Source organism: Microchirus variegatus (genome assembly GCF_963457635.1).
Source record: "Microchirus variegatus genome assembly, chromosome: 1".
NCBI classification, from domain to species: domain Eukaryota; kingdom Metazoa; phylum Chordata; class Actinopteri; order Pleuronectiformes; family Soleidae; genus Microchirus; species Microchirus variegatus.
The window spans coordinates 31,604,066-31,625,232 of NC_139802.1; the positions used below are offsets into that span (position 1 = coordinate 31,604,066).

The window sequence follows — 21,167 nt, forward strand, 5'->3', positions numbered from 1 at the left end:
CAGGAGTACAGTGCTTAACCAGGTGAGCTATTCTGCCTTTCTTGCTTTTTCCCAAAATTTGGAAGCCTTTCAATAATAGAACACATGACTTCAGCGTATTGAGATATTTCACTATGTCAGTCCGCTGCTGACAGCCAAACACTTGGTGTAATGGTTTGGTCGCTTGTCTTTGGAGCAGGAGACCTGGGTTCGTGTCCCAGTCAGAACAAGGGCTGTCGTGCATGGAGTTTTACACGCTCTCCCCGGGAAGGTGGGTGTGTTTGTGTGGAGGGTCCTTCCTCCTCCACACACCAGGGAGAAAAACTGCATGCATAAAGCTACTTGCATGTGGGACTTGAACCCCAGTCTACTGCTCCAAGGACAAACGACCAAACCATCACACCAAGCATTTGGCTGTCGGCGTTGGATTGACATACTTATATATCTCAATACTCTGAAGTCATGTGTTCTATTATTGAAAGTCTTCCAAATTTTTGAAAAATCAAGAAAGGCAGAATAGCTCACCTGGTTAAGCACTGTACTCTTGTGCAGAGCTTTGCGATCCAATCCTGCCTTTGGAGCATGGTTCGAATCCCGGTCAGAACAAGGTCCTCAATGCTTGGAGTTTTGCACGTTCTCCCTGTGTCCTCCTACAAACCACCCACATTACAGGGAGAAAAACTGCATGCATAAAGGTACTTGATGCAAGCAGGCTTTGAACCCTGGTCTCCTGCTCCAAAGACAAGTGACCAAACCATTACACCAACCGTTTGGGTGTCATTTTTTGACTGACGTTGTCAAATATCTCAATACACTGAAGTCATGTGTACTATTATTGAAAGGCTTCCAAATTTTGAAAAAAGCAAACAAGGACAAATGGCTCATGTGACTAAGAGAATGACTCAAGTTCATGAGATTCCTGTGGGAAAGGGTTCGACTCCTACATGGAGTGACTTTTTAAGCACAATATTCAACCAAAAAGAGTAAATAGGTGTTCGAAAATTGAAACAGGAGTGTGGAGTTAGCTCAGCTGGTTAAAGAGCAGGCATCAGAATGCTCAAGTACTGAGTTTGAGGGTTCAACTCCCTTATACTTCAACATTTTAAGGTTCCACATCCAAAGTGAACACTGAAAAGCACCAAAAGCTCTCATATCTGACAGGGATGTGTGGCGTAGTGGCTTTGTTCACAACCGCAAGGTTGTACCAGTCTGGTGATGGCAGGTTCGATTCCACCTCGCGTTGTTCCCAAGAGATAAATCACTGGTGGTGGTGCATGTGGTGGCGTGGTTGGAGTGGTTGGAGTGGTTGGAGTACGGGGCTGGGCTTGTGCCCCCCCCGGACCTCCAGAGACATGAAAAGAGGGGGTTATGCCATTTTATTTAACCATTTTTTGGCCAAGAAAAATAAAAAAAAAAACATTAAAAAAAAAAATTGACAGGGGTTCACACCCTGGAGAGTCCACCAGACAGTTGGGGTCCAGGTGTCCAGTAACTGCTGCTTAAAAAATCATCCGCACATTAATTAGACGTCAGTGTCATTAATGTGTGCACATCATTTTTCCATGGTTAACAGGTGACTTTAGTGAAAACCACATTCACTTGTTGTCTTGTCACCAACTCAACTGCAGCTGTTTAGAGCTCTTCAGTGTTGGGATGTAAACACAGAAACTTGACAAACACTCAACTTGGACAATAAACGCTGTTTATTCAAACACTTTGGATGATCCATGTTTAGGTGACTGCACCTCGCACAATAATGGTATTTAGAAGGTGCAGTGATCTAAACATGGATCATCTAAAGTGTTGAATAAAGAAGGTTTATTGTCCAAAATGAGTGTTTGTCACGTTTCTGTGTTAACATCCCAACACTGAAGAGCTCCAAACAGCTGCAGTTGAGTTGGACTGGCTTCAGAAAACCAGCAAACAAGTGAATGTGGTTTTCACTAAAGTCACCTGTTAACCATGGAAATCAATGCAGACACATTAAACAGAGGCTCTGTTGACAAGTGCTGTTAACGTCCGTCTGAGGTGACAAAATCACAGGTGAATCACCTACTTTACTGCTCCATAAACAAATACACATGTACACCATTTGTGTTTGTTCTAGGGCTGCAACTAGCCATAGTTTTCATAATGGATTAAAGTGTATATTATTGTCTGGATTCATGGTTTGGTCCATAAAATGTCAGTAAATGTTGATCAGTGTTTTTTAAACCTGGAAAATGATGATGTTCTCAAATGTCTTGTTTTGTCCACAAACCAAAAATGATTGATTGATTATCAGAAAGCTTGATTTATTTCTTTAAAAAACAATTGTTTCAGCTCTAGTTTGTTCATTGCAAAATATATTGTTTACACCTGACATTGAAATGTGTCTGGACGCACAATAAGCTTCCACCTCCTTGACTTCTATGCTGGCGTCCCCTACAGCTATTTTTTATGCTTATTTATTTTGCACAATAAAGATATTTCATATTCACATCTGCTGCGACATAAGTATGAAAAATAGTATGTTAATTTCACTACAGAAGAGACTTAATGACCTCCGCAGTTGGACAAAAGTAAGGACATATACTGTTTATCGGTATTGATATCGTCCCAAGCGCTATGATATATGGGCATATTGGATATGGGCAAAAAGTTCAATAATCCCTAAAAATGAATTTTCTGTGATGGGATTGTAATGGGATAGCATATGACCACTTGCAATTACAGGAGTAAATGAGCGGCAACAAAACTGCATCTATTCCATCGTGCAACTTTACGTACAGCTAATGTTGTTGTCGTTGCTATGGTTGCACACAGGATGTGACGCTGTTTGAGTGTATTATTAGTCGTGGGGGTGAGAAAAACAACTACAGTGAAATATCGTGACAGTTTGGGTGGCAATATTATATCGCTTTTGAGACACCACATTAGTCCACTAGATGGTGCCAAGTGCTCACCTTCAATAGCGCTGTCAGTATAACGCAATATATGATTTTGAAAATATCGTGATAAATCGTATCATGGTGTCTCCGATTATTTAAAAAAATAAATATATATATAAAACAAGTAGGGATATAACAATTACTGCAACCATTACCAAATTAATTGTCAAAAGGTTAATAATCGATTAATTGTTTTGTTTTTTTTCTTAATTGTTTTATTTGTTTTGCAAATGTTGAACATTTTCTGATTTCTTTGCTCCTTATAACAAAGAAATACTTAAATCTGAATCATTTTTGGTTTGTGGATAAAAAAGACATTTGAGAATCATCATTTCCAGGTTTGAGAAACACTGATCAACATTTTTCAAACATTTTCTGAACCAAACAAAGATAATAATAACTAATAATAATTACCTGGATTCTTTGTCTTTCTGTAACAAACAGAACTTTGTATGTGAAGACAAATGACATGAAAGGTGTGTGTTTACTGTGGAGCAGTGACATCACATTAGCATTAGCATTAGCAGCAGGTGTAATCTGAACACCTGTGATCGATCACTCAGGTCGGATGTTAACAGCAGGTGTGAACAGAGCGTCAACAGAACATCTAAGAAACGTGTGGATCATTTTTAAGCAGCAGTTACCACATGTTTGTCCCCGCTGCTCCTCGTCCTCCTCCAGGTCCTCCTGCTCCTGGTGTGCGTGGAATGTTCCGACTGACAAACAGGAAGTGGATGATTCCAATTAGATTTATCGAGAGGGGAGGGCGCAGACCGTACAAAGCCAGAAATGTCTCTGTGGAACAGTCCATGACAAATAAATCTACGTAATTCGAACTCGTAATAAATAAGATGAAAAGTATAATGACATAATTAAAGTTTAAAATGACCAATTTAATGGTTTATTTAATTGACCGTGGCTATTAGTTTGTATGTGTTGTGTTTGTGTGATTTCCCTTATATTAATCAAAGCAACTGTTTCCATTCAGTGATATACTGTATGCTAATAATCAAAAAAGTTGTAAAATACAACAATTTGGTGTCACAGACTCAGGAATGTTATATATTATTGTCCAAGAAAATAATGACAATAAAAACATTTTTTATGATGATTAAAAAACAATTCCATTGAATATTAGTTTCTTATATAGGATAGGTGGTTTGAAATAAAGCTAACTTGTCGTTATAATTGCTATTATGGTTCATATATAAATCTGAAAATATTAATGAACAATGAAATTACGTGAACGTACACCTCCCATTCTCAACTGTGCCACTAGAGGGTGCTATTGGATCAATACACAAAAGGGTCATCGTTCAAATGTCAGCCTCAATATCCTTAAGATATTATAGACTTCAGCAGGTGTAGATTTTATGAGGGGAGTGTATTATTAGATAGCTAAATTCAGTTTTCCTTTTGGCGGATGTTTGTGTGTTTGTGTACTGCAAAAGTAGGCAACACCAAGCTTTCATTTACAACGTCTTTATCATTTGCACACTGATGTTACAGTATATTCATTTACCAATATGTATCATACATATATAAGACTAAGATCCACAACATATCAAAAGTAAAGGATGAAAACATTTCAAAAGTTAAGAAAATAAGATCACTACATATCATTATATCAGCCTGGAAAACAAATATTTTCTCACACTGAGAAATATTGTTCACTGTCACCATGACAACAGTTACAGTACAAAGGTCCATAGATTAGAAGAGGCTATAATGGATCAGCAGACTTGGTTTTTTTTGGGATGCAGGGTGTTGCACAACAAACTGGACTTGGTTGCATTTACTGAGCAAAATGAAGGTAGAAGCAGAGACGGAGACGTTGCAAGTGTCAAGAATGAAAGGTCATTTTCAAAACACTTGTGATGATAAATGATGAAGAGGATTAGTCTGAAGGTTCAAAAATAAAGATGAACGCATGAGTTTTGCTTTAATCCTCTTCATAAGGTCTTGTTTTTAATGCTCTCCTTAAGTCTGTGATTGGCCATTACAGCTAATTTGTGTTCAACATGCCGTCAACGAAGCTCGGACCGTCGTCTCCTCCTCCTTCAGTCACACACAAACACAAACACAGGAGCGCTGTTGAACGCACCTCTTCTTTTTTAATCTATGGCAGAACGGGCACACTGGCACTTTGATGGTTAATCACATGATCACTTGAGGGAAACGAATAAGGCACGAGCATGCACACGCATGCACACACACACACACACACACGCACACCTTATATGACAGAGCCCTAGTTTTTTAATCTTATTTACTTTAAATACAACACAATTTGTCTATTCAAACTTGATGGGTCCAGATGAATCACACACACACATCTTACACACATATCTATATACACTGATAGCATGTCAGTTACCATGGCATTGATATGACTGGAAGTTACAACAGGTATAAATTTAACTTTTTTTTTGTAAGCTTCAGTCAAACTATCTCAGAACTGTTGGTGCTTTTCAGTCACACATCACATTAGACGAATCACAACATCATCATCACAACACTATTGTTTACTCGTATTTCTCTCCGTAGACAAAATAAAACACAAGTGAATCGAAAACATTTGGCCTCATTGAATTTTTACATATTCTGAATGACGAGAGGAAGAGAGGAAAAAACAGCTTTTTAAGTTCCTGTGACTTAAAGCCAGATTTATGTACAACAACCACAGGTCAATGTTACACTGAGCTTTTAAAGCAGGGTCTTATTTGAAGAGAGGATGCTGAATGTAGTGCTTTGGATGAGCCGACTTTGGACACATGGCAGACAACAACATCTGAAAATGAAGGCTTTGGAAACTGCAGCTCAGAGTACGACGAGTTTGGAAAACTGTGGATAAATACTAAGCAGTGACAGAAAATCTGGAGGTAAATCAAGGTCATATTAAGTATGTTCTGTTTTTGTGCTACTGCATATTAGATTTCATTATAAGGAGTTGTAAAAGCTGTTCGGTAACATGAAAAAAAAGGTATGTTAATGATATGAATCAAGTTAGTTATTATGTGGTGACAGAGAAGTGAACGATTATTCATATAGAATACAGTAAAGGAGGAGATTTGTACATAAACTATCAGGATAATTATAGTACAGTACATGTACATGCACAGCTGTGTTTGGGTTCTAACATCTGCTGGTAGAAGCGACACAGCTTCTGTTCCGCCACCTGACTTTATTACAGCATTTCCGATTGTCCACAACGATTAGTACCAAGTTCACCTGAGACTTTCATGGAGACACAAACGCAAATCGTCTTCAACGCTCTCTCTCGCTCTCATTATTTTTGGGATCATAAACCTAGAAGGTTTAAATGACTGCACTGTTTCTTTATCTTTACATTAGGGATTAGCAGCACTCTGGTCTCTCTGTGTCTTTCTGCGAAAACTGGAGGCCATTTTCCTTTTCTTTTTTTTGGCGCTACACAAGAAACAGCACAACACATACATACTGTATATACACAGACATGGACGTTACAACTAATCTCCTTATAGAAATAAAACGTAATGAGCCAGACTGTTGAGCCTGAGACACACGGCTATTAACAATCACACATATATAGAACTGGTGGAAGAATCACAAATACATCATGTAAAATGTGCATTCAATTTCAAAATCAATTAACGTTTTGCATTTGGGTGAATCTTCATGAGCCATTTCCATTGATATGAGACTGCAATAAGCTCCATTAAAAGAAATGTTCAAGAGGATCTAATGTTTTGGAACGACCGTAGATGTCAAAACATCCTGCACTCTGTGCAGTTACATAATCACTGAGGAGCCACATTCAGATTTGTTTTCTCTGTCAGTCAATAGCTTTTTTTCCAACATCTACAAGCAGGAGGAAATCAAATCACTGAACTGAATCGCACAGAACAAAATCAGGGACTAAGTCTTCACGATGGGACTACTGCTACATCATTCAGCTCTGTTGACCTACCTCAATTATGAGCTGCAGCTACAAAAAAAAAGTAAACACATGAGAACTGAGTCTTTGACCACCTCATAGACTGTATATAAGAAATGGACGTAGTTTATGGCCGGACTACGGTTTTCGAGCATTAAGATTTGCAGAGTAACTGGAGACATGGCAATTTTAATACTGGAAGTTCAGAGGTGTCACCCGCAACCACGCTCCTACTGGACGATACCAGCTGTCGATCACGCTGGTGTCCGCTCATATGGCCTGTTTTCCTCTAAACGGGAACATAATTCATAAAACTGACCTCATCTTCGATTGAAGAAGAGCTGAAACTAGTAGTAAACCGTTACATCCTCACAAATGTTTTCTTCCATCCTTACTCACTTTTCCAGAACCAGAGGTCTACGTTGATTTCTTATGTGGTCTATGATCAACCTCCACCAGGTGGTGTTAAAATACTGTGGCAGGTCATCTAATTATTAGGTTTTGATTTGTGATTTGTGATTTGACTTTTTCATCTACAGCTACTCCTGAAAATTGGCCACTATCTATAGATATAGCAAAATTAAGTGCGATAGGTGTGAAAAATATCTCCAAGTATTTTTTTGCTTTATGGTATTCTAATTGAAGAAGAGCTGAAGTTGGCTTGTCTAAGTGCTGTTGGTGGAGAAAGTACCCTGATGAAGCTCCCGATTGGTCCGTTGCTGGGATGAACTGGAGACTGATTGTTGAACGTGAGGAAGAGGGGCCACAGTGGTGTGTTGTTACTGACTGGAGTTTAGGTGAAGACGAGATGCTGCTGGTCCAGCAGGGTTCTGGTGAAGTTGTTGATCGGGCCGATGGCGCTCAGCGTCATAGCGTTGTCCCGCCCCCACAGCAGGTTAGGACCGAACACCACAGCCAGGTTACTGTTGGTCATCTTATTCACCTCACTGTTGGCTGACACCTAAACACACACATATACTGAACTACACTAGCGTTCAAAAGTTTCAGCTAACTTAGAAATGTCCTTATTTTTCAAAGAAAAGCACTTTTCTTCAATGAATATAACATTAAATGAATCATCTCTATACATTGTTAATGTGGTAAATGACTATTCTAGCTGCAAACATTTGTTTTTTTAATGGAATATGTACATCTCTTCAGTGTTCTAATGGTACATTGTGTTTGCTAATTGTGTTTGAAGGCTATTGGATGATTGGAAAACCCTTGAAAACCCTAGTGTAAAATTTGAAGGCCAAAATTACTATTTTGAATAAAAATCCTTATTTCTTGTCAATATCTTGACTATATTTTCTGTGTATGTGTGCCTCTATTTATAATGTTTAGCGTTACTTTACAGACTCATTTTAACAATACAGAGTCACGTAAACATGACGTCCGGCGCGTCTTTTTCCAGTCAGTCGTCATGCGTTAACGTCGTTAAGCGGTTGACAGCACTACTTTTGATGAATAAAAGTGTGACCCCAAACTTGAACGGTCGTGTAAATATACTAGACAGACTGATAAAATGGCCTGAGTATGAGCTGTACCTGTGCAAGGAATGTGATGAGGTATCGCAGTGATGTGTAGTTCTCCTCTGGCAGTGACTCCACCAGCATCTTCATCGCCATCACCTGGTCGTCACTGGATACAGCTGAAAAACACAAGAGAAATATATCGCAAATATATCGCAAAATACTTTGACTTTTACTTATTGAACCCAAATATATGTACTTCATTTCAGAATAGAGGTACTTTTGCTACAAAAAACTTGGCAACTGCACTATGGCAAAATGTGACCCTGAATGAATGAGGAGTCCGTGACTGAACATACAATTAAAGTTGACGATGTCGTTGTAGAGCTGGTAGGTCAGCAGTGGCTCCGGCAGCTCCCTCAGGAATGTTTTCAGGATCACAGCAGCCAAGTGGACGTCTTCAATCTCTCTGAAATTCATGACTGCGCCTAAAAAAACAAGTAGTAAACACATACGCAATTAGGAAATGATGTCCAACCACAAGATACCATCTCAGTCGACCATCACTACAAGGCCCGGTCATCATACCCGAGTTGTATTTAAGCTGGACCTCTTTCACCAGAGTAACGTTAGCGGACCTTCTGAAGATCCCCTCAATCTCCAAACCTTGATCTGTGAGGAAACCGATGGTGTCTCTCATGACCACAGGAACAGCATCTCCATCTGGACTCCTCTCCTTGAGCCTGACAAACACGCAACAGTTAGCACAACAAAGTTGACTGGGTGATAAAGTTATCATGTTAATCTTATCAAATTTCACAGCCAGGCTTTTCCTACAGCTTCAGGCAAAGTTCATTTGAAGACTTATGCTAACTTATGCATCTGCAGGCTTTCGTCAACTCCCACAGCTGATTTCATTTTAGCAGCTTCCATAGCATGTTTGATTTGGTGGTGAGCAATGCCACCAAGAAACCAGCTTTTCCCTCTCGGATTGTGAGGCAAGAAACAAAAGGAGACGCCTTTAGTTTGTCGACATTTCGGCACTCTGCGTTACGCGCTTTCACTCAAGAAAATTGAGAACCTCTGTGGGAAAAATACACATTCTTAATAAGGGTATATGCATGATTCCTGATTAAGACTTTTTCAGGGCCTTCTCAAAATATTTTAGTTTTAGTTTGCAATAAACGCACATTTTCCCATGTCGATTTTGGAGTTTATTTTGTGCGATTTGGGATATTGCCAGGAGGAGCGCGTTCGATGTCGCAAGATGCGTAACGTCACGTGTATGCGCGGCCCTGAGCTGATCTTGCAGGGCAAGGAATGCATGTGCATCGTTGTTTTTAGCAAACGTGGGGAGGAAAATAAATCCATTCATGCATTCCTGTAAATATGCATTGCCCAGTGGTGAAGAGCCAATTATCTTTGACTTTTATTCCCATGTTTCGATTAATTATTTTAAGAATAAATGTACATAAAAGGAAATTAGCATTGAAAAGTCTTGCGAAAGACTGATTTAATAATACATTTAATACAAAATAAAGTCTTATTTCTGGATGCATGAAGACTTCTTAACACCTTGTGCTCTGTTGAGTGAAAATCTGCCACAGTAGAACCTGACAGACAGTTTCAGTTACTCACAAAGCAAGAGGAACCCCAAACACCTGGTTGGGAAGCGGAGGGCTGCGAGGAGGAGACATGGGAGGCTGGGCGGCCGGTTTCAGAGACGCTCTCAGTTTGTTGTCATACCTGTCACGGGGTGCATGTTCGATTATTAGTGGCTTTAGGTTTTTAGGAATATTACATTTCAAAGATAATTTTTTGGTGTGTGCTTACTCTTTTACACGAGCAGGAATGAGCAGCTGCTCACACTTCACCACATCCTCCAGCTCACTCAGGTAGCTCACATAGTTGATCTTCCTGCCAAACTTAAAACTACATACAGACAGAGAGAGAGTGAGGAAATAAGCATCAAATCATCAGCCATCTTGGAAATGTACTCCTTTCAACAAGCTACGATTGAATGATGTGCCAAACTTCAGGACTAGTCATAGAATTTGGAGTTTAATTCTTCATTGACCACAATGAAGAAAAACATATTAATGTCTGCTTTGATGATCAAAGCAGCATCTTTAACAATCCATCAAGTTTATCCGACTCCTTATTCTTCCTCTTTCGCAAATATTTAGCTGCAGGACAGAGGAGGAGGAGAGAGAAGATGAACTGGGTAGTGTAGTATTCTACCTCCAGAAGATGGCAGTAATGCAACATCATGGATGCAAGCTGCCGTTAAACCAAAAAAGGAAGAAAGAAGGAAAAATATTAAGCTATGAAAATCGTTTATGATCATTTTAACAACCACACCTCAGTGCCATGCACGGATCAAAGGCATGTGACATTTTGTGTTCCCATTTGATTTGGAGAAAAAGATAAAAGCTAAATCTAAAAAAATATGTATACAGACAAAGTTCTGATTGGATGAAATCTGCCGAAAGCTGCTACAAAAAAAAAGAAATGCACATATGTTGCTAAAACCAACCTGATGATTGGTTTGAAGAGGATCAGCAGAGTCTTGATGAACATGGTGGGATGGACGATGTACAAAGCCTTGATGTTCTTCTTATACCTGAAAACACAAAACAGCAGATATTGCTTATACTAAATACTAAACCGCTTGTGTTGGTTCAGTAAGTGTTAGCAGCCTTGCTCTCGTGTTACATTTACACGTGTGCACCATTTTCTTTCCGTCAACAACAGTGAAAAACTGGTTCATAAAATATTCACAAGGGCAATCGGCTAATGAACCAGCACTAGCATCTGCTTGCTATTGGTGGAAAAGCCCATAAGTGCAATGTACTTGAGCTCACTTTCTGTCAAACTCTCTGTATGCATCTCGAAGCCAGCTGAGAGACGGTTTGTTTTCACTGGTCAGCCCGTGATGGAAATAGATCAGAGTGTAGTCACTTTCCACATACTGATCCAGTGTTCCTTTAAGATACCTGCAAAAAAAAAAAAAAAATTAAGTAAAGACATCACAAAAAGACATTTTCAAGAGCAGGATAAAAACAAACAGCATTTTTCTTCCTTTAGTGGTAGACTTTGAAAAAGCAGTTCCCTTTAATGACTTTCTCTATACTGAGTCATGTGAATGTGCCCTGGTGAGTCAGCAGTCTATGAAACCACAATATCCCAGCTTTTCTTCCAGCTAAGGACTTTTACTGCATATGACCTCCCTCATTCCACTCTTGATCTAGATTTTTGGTGAATGAAACAACTATGATGCCATTTATATTTCACTTCTATGATATTTTCTTTTGTTAAAAAGTCTAGGGAAACACCTTTCAATATTTGTGACATTATATGGTGCTATTGGTCCAATCTAATAAAGGTTGACAATGCCCAAAAATGTTTGCAGATGTTTTTTTTACCGTTAGATTGATATGAATCTTTGTTTTCACAACTCTTAAAGACAAAAGTGGAACACACAGCTGACATGTTTGACATTTTCTGTTCAGACGGAACACTGAGGTTACATTAGTGCTTACATCAGCAGCTTGTGATGGTCAAGCTGGTGCTGCGGGGGCATCCTGCAGGCATTAAACACTATCACCTTCCTGCCAAAGTTATCATCACCTACACACACACACACACACACACACACACACACACACACACACACACACACACACACACACACACACACACACACACACACACACACACACACACACACACAGGGAGAGACGTGGATTCAACATCATTTATATCAACCGTACACCACGGTTTCAAATACATGACATGAATGCAAATTCTATAGATTAACCTCCAATTTAGTCGAGAACAAAAGACAATTTGCGTGATAGTAGAGCCTCTGCGTTTCAGGCTGGTTCTTAGAGACAATGGTGTGTTCAGCAAGGTAATTAAGAAAACGTAAACTATAATAAAACCGCAATTTATAGCAGTAATTTAAATTTTAATCTTGATATTTGAAATAAGTGTTGCACCACTCTCCCTCCTACTAATTACTTCATCCTCTTTGCATAATGAGGTGCTGTTATTGTGTTGAAGGAGTGAGGGGTGAAACAAGATGACTACTATGTCTGTGAATGTTCTCAGTCATCCAGGGCATGGTCATAAGTCATAAGTCATCATCAGTAGTTTGCTGTAGCGACTGGACTTGCTTGAGTTGAGAGATTGTTACTGAAAATAAGTTTGAGCTATTTGAGTTTGAAGTAAACCACAGAGAATATTTGTGCTGATGCAAAAAAATCGCAAACATTCATGCTTTTTATTTTGTCGGTCATAAACCTCAAAAGTATGCATGCTGATAATTCTCAGATTATCAGCAGATAATCTGAGAGAACAGAAGAGTAGCCGCTACGTGGCTTAAACTTCCATGTCCCTGCTGACAGCTATGTATTCAGTGAGGTTTGTGTTGACTGACCTGCCACTTCAATGATCTGATGCCTGGCGATGTCATAATATGGATGGTCCCATGGCAGGTGAGGAGAGCTGCTGTCAAAGCGCTGGGAGATATCCGTGTCTGGAGCACACACACCAATGTACATAAAAACAGTTCAGTATAAAACCCTGAATTTTCTCTATTTAGACTGGTCAGGATTTTAACAACGTTAACGCTGTTGCTGTTGTGTTCAAGTAGCTCTCACCAGACTTGCTGAGAGTCGTCTCATCAGCGGGCCACTGCTGGTCTTCTATGGTGGAGAGCTTAAGCTGTCCCAGCTGTGCCGTGGCAGGGTCATCGCTCAAATCGACCAGCAGCTCTGACGACATCGCAGACACTGCAGAACAGTGCTACACGCACACGCTCCTCAAGCAAAGGTGACGTCTCGGATATAGACACACAACGTTGTGGCTTTCACGCAGCAGCAGCAAACTTTCTGCAAGAGAACAGGAATGACTTCATTATCGATAAACAGATTTGAGGAAAATATTTATATTATCCACCCATCCATGTATAATCCAATTCAAATGCAGGAGCATGTCACATGTCCAAAACCAAAAAAGGTATATTGTTTTTGCTGAAGTACAAAAACAAACGTGCATCACAAAATGCACAAATGTATATATTTTGTTATATTATATTTTTTATTGCATTTCATTTTTTTATTACATCTTCATAGATTAAAGGTGTAACATGACTGTTGGAATGAGTATAATAAGTCACAAAAAAGTGATATTGAGCCACCACTAATCCCAAGGATTTTTCCATTCAGAGGAGATGTGCGCTGATGTTTATCATATAGAATATTTTTGGCATTTTTACATACTGTATTTCATAATCAAGGCTTTTAAATAGTGTAATCAGAATAACAATGAATGTAATGACACAAAAATCAAACAATAAACCATCACTGCCGCAACAAGAAAAAGGCAATACATTCTCAAAGAATATTACTGATATTTTGAGTATTCATTTCCTGTGAGCACCAATTTAATTTCTGACCACGAGTTACTGCGCGTCTGTTTAGTCAAGAGTCCATGCAGCCCGCCCTCTGCTGCAGTTCATATTCCAATTCTGCCTCCAGCAACTCCAAATGACAGACCGATGTGCAACTCCGTGAGATTGAGTCAGTAGCATCACGTATCTGCTTCAAGTTAATAGCTGCTGCAGCATCTCGCTTCCTCATCCTCTCACATATTTACTCTCCCCATTTTCTCTTTTAGCCCAGCCCCCCACTTGCACACACACAGGGCCTCTGTTCTCTCTATTCTGTGATGTTATGCTGGCTGACAGCATGTTGCTTTAAATACATATTGCTGCTAACCAAAAGGCAGAATCAGCCTAATGCTGCTGACCAACAACAAACACAAATGCAGATAGTGAAAATTGACAGTCAGCCTGTTGGTTGGGCAACCACACTGTGAGAATGGACACTAAGTCGGACTTCTGGATGATTTGACAGTAACAGGTTCCTCTTTTTCTTGCTGTGTGTGTTCCTGAGCACAATGAAAGGTCAGCCAGTGAAGGTCACAGCAGAAAGCCTGTGATCTCATATGTGGACACGTACTGTATTTGCTCATCACTGGACATATTTTGAGGAGATAGGGTTTCAATCAGAAAAAGCTGTCTAACATTGAGATTAAGCAGGAAACATATTGTTGACATTATGGTCACCTTAAGACAGTGTAGATTTAGTGAGGAGTCTTTTGTTCAGTGGCTAAAATCTGTTTGTCATTGCAGGCAGCCATGTTTTCATCTCTACATATCTGCATACAGATTCAATACCCCACATCAAAGTAATTTGTTACATTTTCAATCAACACAAAATTCAGTTAGTTGTTGAACCAGACACTGAAACACTGAAACAAAGTGGACTCTCTTCCCCCATACCTTGTGTGTACATAACGTAATTGTGAAAGCAGACAATGAAGAAGCCAGTTAACGTATCAGCCTCACAGTAAAACAGTCTGTTTAGATCCTGGAGGATTTACAACAGTGGAGGTCAACAGAATCCGGTGCAAGACCCAGCCCCACCCAGGCAAAGTCACCTGTCTGCAGGTGGATCATGTCACAATACATGCACAGACACAGCTATTGTGGGTTGAGCAGTGACAGCAATGCTCAACCCTTTCATTTCCTCTCTATCACAGCTGAGCAGAGGAAAGCAGCTTAGTCAAAGTGCCCTCAAGGGGGTTGGAAACGGGTTCCCAAACAAAACCCCTCAGTTACTTAGTTCTGGTTAGCACAAAGATCAAAGTGAGCATGCGAAACACAGCAATGCTGCAGTAACTGATAATTTCCACATCTGAAACACTGTGGCGAGTGCCTTCATGTCTTTGATTACTCATCCACTTTTCTTTTAAAATGCATTAACTCTGCCTTGGCTATATGGCACCCATCCATGCCAGAGCATATTAAAATGGAGTTTGAAAATGTAGCTGGCTGTTTTAATCTGGATGGGTAGAAACAGAGCCCTTTGAAAACAATGACACAGTAACCCACATTTCCGACTGGCTCTTATCAGTCTCTACTCAACAATCAGCTCTGAAAAAAAGTGCTGTCAACACTGGCTTTCAGTTTAATTTTATGGTCGATCAGATAACAACAAAATATAAAATGAAGCAACAACAGCAGACGAGAGATTAATTTCCCATTTACACCAACACATATGTGCCCAGTGTACATGAATAGCCAAGCTTTCAGGTGTGGGATTAAGGACACAGATTACCTCCAATAAAGAAATTAAATACTCCACTTGATGAAGATAGTTGAAAATTATTGAAATGACTTTCAAATGGGTGAATATCAATAATTATTACCAGTTGCTAATACTAGGATTGTTTGTTCCTGGGTTGGAATAAAACAGTAAATTGTGGTTTTTAACTTTATAGACAGAAAACAAACTGTTGTTTCAGGATTGTGAAGTGTGCTTGTATGAGGCACTGACACCTAAACAGCGTTGACTGCACTGTGCACCCTTTAAACTGCTTATTGAGTAAACATGGGAGTGTTTTCAAGTCGCTCATTCTGATTTAATCGGTTGAATGCAACATTAAGGGGACGGGAAAGAAGTGGCTCGTTAAATGACAGACATTTGAATGGGGTTTGGAGGAATTGTATCACTGTCTGGGGCTAACAGTCTAGCTACTGAACAGTTAGACACCTTAAATACGCACAGCCAGGTCAAAAAATTTGACTTATTTGACCATGATATCACGGGAACATGCTAACTACATTAGCTGAAGAAGAACACGAGCTAAAACACACTAGCACGCTGCTACGGCTCATTTATCAGTATTTACGTATGCGGACTTTTTCTGAGGAAGGCCTACAGTGATGTATGGACACTCACAGCCACAAGTAAACAATGTACAGAAGTGACGCTACAGCTAAACCATGTTACCGCAGTGAAAATGATTCATCCGTGTTCCCACAACAAACGAGCATCCGTGAATCGGAACCGAGAGCGCACAGACAACGAACGTTCCACGGCCGCCCGAGCAGCACACCGGAGCCGCAGCGCTGTGTTTCAGAAGCAAATTACACCACAAATCAAATGGGTAGTTACCGTATTTGCGTCGCTGCTGTGTAAAACGGGCTTTTTGGCTCCAGTAGCTGATAGTAGCTGATAGCTGTGGCACTTCTTCAGTCAGCGCAACTGACAACAACGAACTGCGTCAACGCCTTTTCCGGTTCATGATTTTCAAAATAAACGGATGCGGATAGATTAGTCTATCAAAATAAAATCACTCAAGATTTCTGACAATTGTGAATATCTTCCCATGAGGCCCATGAGACTTAAACAATATATCTATATAATATATAATATAATAATCTTAAAAATATAGTAATAAAAACATACAGAATTAACTCATTTAGAGCTGCAACTAATGATTATTTTCATAATCGATTAATCTGTTGATTATTAATCGATTAAAGGTGCATTATGTAATAAATCTAAAGCAACTGGCCCCACTGAACTCACCAACAACAACAGTACAGCCAAAATATTTGCATTAAAAAAATATTTTGCAGACTGCAAATCATGTTTATGTTTTGGCATGTGGCGCCACCTACCGCCATCTAATCACTGTAATCAGTAGAGCTGCTGAGCAACCACAGGTTGCCAGTTAAGTCAGAAAAAGAAACCTTAAAGACCTCGGTATTTTGAATTTGAATGTAGTAACCGTTTTGGGCCACATTCTTACATATGGCACCTTTAATTGTTTGGTGTTAAAAAAATATATGTCGATCAGTGTTTGTCAAACCTGGAAATGATGGCGTTCTCAAATGCCTTGTTTTGCCCACAAACCAAAATGATTCCGTTTTAATGATTTCTTTGTTATGTGGAGCAAAGAAACAAAGAAAATATTCACATTTATGAAGCTAAAACATAAAAGATCTTGTTTTAATTATGAAAAAAGCTTCAAACAGATTATTGGGTATCAAAATAGTTGACGATTAATTTAATAATCGATTAATCAAATCGTTTTCAACTCTAAACTTAGATTGTAATATAAGTTAATATTACAATCTTGTGCATTTGGAATCAGTGAGTGACTCTCACTTGCATATTTAATGAATCACATTATCAGCGACAGACAGACAGACATGCTGTGCACCATTAACGTTGGAAGTCAGCGGTCAGTGCTTAGTGACGTCACCTTTGGGTTGACTGTGTTTCTGGAAAAAAACATGGATGCACACATATCTCAGGCCATTGTTAGCAAACTGCATGTCCATAATATTGAACATAAGTTTAACTGTGTATGACTTCTTCTGTGGGGTTAAATGCTTGCATCCATGATGTTCATTCATGATCATTTCCAGCAAGCAGGCTAAGAGGTGCACTGCTGTCCTCGACTGTTCAAAGTTCCCAATCAGATTTAAATTCCGTAATCACAGTTCGAAGTTCTCCTTCACACTGATCTCACTCCATCTCCTCCTCTATTCAAGAAGCTATCAAGGGTATGTGATGTCACATCATCAAAGGCTAATTGTGTATGTGATGTCAGATATAATATTTGCAACTGCCATAAACTAATGTGCACTGCATTAGGAAAGAGACCAAAGCCTTTTCAGGATTTTCAGGAGATTCAAGAATTAAGCAGACGTCCGTGACCGCAGCTTAGCATTGCTTCAATCATGTCCTCAGCGCAAACTGTCCAAGGAAACCAGCTGTTCACAGGATGTTTGCTCACCTCTGCATCTTCCAAATACAGGGTGCAGAAATACCTTGGGCAGGGCACCTTTGGAACAGTTGTAAAATGCAAGAGGATGAACGACGGGGAGATCGTGGCCATTAAAATGATGAAGTCTGAACACTTTTGGAAGGCGAAAGAAGAGGTAAGAATTGTACTGTTTTTTCTCTATTTGGACAAATAGATGGCTTGTCTACACATCATACAGTATGAACAATAAATGTCATCATTATCTTAACCAAAACAATCACAATTCTTAAGATATTGTGATAAGTGTAAAAAAAACCGGACAAAGTCGTCATTTTGATCATTATTTGATGCCCTGGTTAAAGGTGCATTATGTAATAAATCTAAAGCAACTGGCCATAAAATCCTCCTAATATGTCACAGAGACTCAGGAATAATGTTCATATAACAAACTGAACTCACCAACAACAACAGTACAGACAAAATATTTGCATTAAAAAAAATATTTCGCAGACTGCAAATCATGTTTATGTTTTGAAATCATGTTTTGGCATGTGGCGCCACCTACCGCTGTCTACCAATCATTGCAGTCAGTATAGTCTCAGCTGCCAAGCAACCATGGGTTGCCAGTTACGTCAAAAAACAAAACTTCTAACCTCTGTATTTTGAATTTGAATGTAGTAATCGTTTTTGACCACATTCTTACATATGGCACCTTTAAATATGACAGGCATGGGATGATAGAAATGATTCCCCCGATTCACTATGGCTCATTAAAATTCCCCATAATCAACATACTGTAAGTGCTTTTTGCCATAATGTTCACTGCTGATCATTGCATAGGGACACACATATCGTCCGATCCTTACACTTGTCACGGTTTGGTATCAGTTTACTGTAATATCACAAATATGACCTCTCATGTATCTCCAGGCAGCTATCCTGAGGAAACTTAAATCATTGGACCCAGAAAAGTCCAACCTTGTCCGTTGGTACCAGATTTTCAAAGACAGAGGACAACTTTGCCTAGAGTTTGAGCACCTAGACAAAAGTCTGTATGACTTGATGAGAGAAAGACGCTTCCAACCTCTTCCACTGAAGCATGTCAGACCTATTGTCAAGCAGGTACCTCTGCTCTTCACTCTGCACTAACAAACACAAAATATACTGCTGGTATGCTGGTATATTGATGGCGTTACAATGCAAACAAGCTATTTCAATAACTTTTCAGCTCGCCAATGCACTCAATTACTTGAGGGCGGCTAGAATAATTCATGCAGACCTCAAGTTGGAAAATGTGATGCTGGTCAATCAACAAGCGGAGCCCTACAGAGTCAAAGTGATCGACTTTGGCCTATCCAGCGATGTTCGGTTTACCACAGTGGGCTCATACATTCAGACTCGTCCTTTTCGGTAAGTAACTGCAACCAAACTGACGTTTTAGTGGTGAATTGGTGATGATTGTAACAATATAAAACATTTTAAACATTTCTGCATTAATGTTTTCTGGCAGGCTGGACACAGGGGTGTAATGCTGCTCTCAACAGTTCTTTATCACCATTTGAAAGTTAGACCTCATGTGATTATGGTTGTTTTTAACTCTCAGTTCTCCAGAGGTCATTTTGGGACTCCCTCTCACAGAGGCCATAGACATGTGGTCTCTGGGCTGCATGGTGGTTTTCCTGTACCTCGGCACTATGCTCTACAGTGGTGACAGTGAATATGATGTGGTAGGCACTACTTTAAGTTGAGACTTAAGAATGGTGTCATATGTTATAAGAATAATCACGGGGTTTGGGACATTATATCTTCACAATGAAGACTCCCAGTGTGACATTCTGCTGTGTTTGACTTTCAGATCAGGAACATAATGAAGACTCAGGGTCAGCTACCACACGGCATGCTCTGCCAAGGCAGAAAAACTCACTTGTATTTCATGAGAGACAAGAGGTCCACGACCTCTCTTTGGAAATTTAAGGTACTTTTCCAGAATCTCACCCTGTACCCACAAGAGGTTAAAATGAAGAAGACATAGGTCTTTCTCACATTTGTACCAGTTTTATGAACTTAGAATATCATGTGCAATATGTCTGCACAGAACCCAGAACAAGTCCGAAGAGACAAGCGGAAAAAGCCAGCAGCGAAACAGAAGTGTGAGCTGACCTCACTGGACGACCTCCTATATGTAAGTTAACATATAGCACAAGAGGAGCACAGTGAATTTGTTTTTCTTCTGATTCACTGCTGGAGATGATTCAACTGTTCTTTCATGCTCCAGACACATTCGATTAACAGTGACAACAACGCAGATCAAGACGCACAGTGGAAAGATGTGCAGATGTTCGTGAACATGGTGAAGGAAATGCTTCGGCTTGATACTGACAAAAGGATAACGCCTTCTCAGCTGATGCAGCATCGGTTCACCAGGATGTTGCACATTATTAACCTGTATCCAAGGAGCAAGTAGTAAGTAGTAGTAAAACTTGAGTAGACGATATTCCTAACTACTTCAGTACAAACTTGAAATCCTTATCGCTTCTTTACTTAAGTTACTTAAGTCGTTACTGCAAGCTGCAGTTAATTTAATGAACTGATAAGTGAACGCCTAATAACTGCTGCCCTGTGCTTTGTTCTTTGCCGATTTGTACCCACTGTTTTTTTTTTGTTGTTAACTTGACTGACTGGATAAATTGTCTTGCAGTGTCAGAGACTGCTCCGATATGATGTCATTCTGTCAAAAAAACAAAACTCAGGGCAGATCAACGCAGCAACCTCCCACCGGGACTGCCAGCCCCCACAAGCATCACTGCAACAACCCAAGTCCAGGGTCCAGGAATCAAACCTCACAAAGGTCGCACGGGTCGTGGGTGAATAGTAAGTTTGTAGATGTCAAGAACATAAAAAACACTGACACTGTGGTGACGAACCACCCAAGCATCACCGCCACTGAAGTGAGGAGCCACCCGAACACGACCGACACTGCGACAAGGAGCCACCTGAACATGACCGACAATGCAGTGTGGAGCCACCTGGACATGACCAACACTGCAGTGAAAAGTGACCACAACATGACCATTAGGAAGAAGATAGCTGAATATTATGATGTAAAACCAAAGTTTGCCAACAAGAAGTACTATAGTGACAATAGCAGTTCTCACAGAAACTCTGCTAGTCCATCCATCCCAGGCTGCAGCAGGGGGACCGAGACATATGTCCCGACATGGGACAAGAGAAAGATAGATC

General features: G+C 39.9%; 1 protein-coding gene across 1 annotated transcript; it reads right to left on the reverse strand.

The window, feature by feature from the left end:
• Positions 1–4,511: 4,511 nt before the first annotated feature.
• On the reverse strand, positions 4,512–16,403 carry arhgap1 (Rho GTPase activating protein 1). Its single transcript, XM_083901843.1, has 12 exons — positions 16,325–16,403; positions 12,962–13,192; positions 12,739–12,837; positions 11,840–11,927; positions 11,162–11,293; positions 10,834–10,920; positions 10,131–10,229; positions 9,936–10,043; positions 8,886–9,040; positions 8,657–8,785; positions 8,373–8,476; positions 4,512–7,786 (listed from the first exon to the last, which is right to left on the reverse strand). The coding sequence occupies exons 2-12, from the start codon at positions 13,083–13,085 to the stop codon at positions 7,619–7,621; spliced, it is 1,293 nt and encodes a 430-aa protein (XP_083757969.1). The 5' UTR covers positions 13,086–13,192; positions 16,325–16,403; the 3' UTR covers positions 4,512–7,618.
• Positions 16,404–21,167: the final 4,764 nt, after the last annotated feature.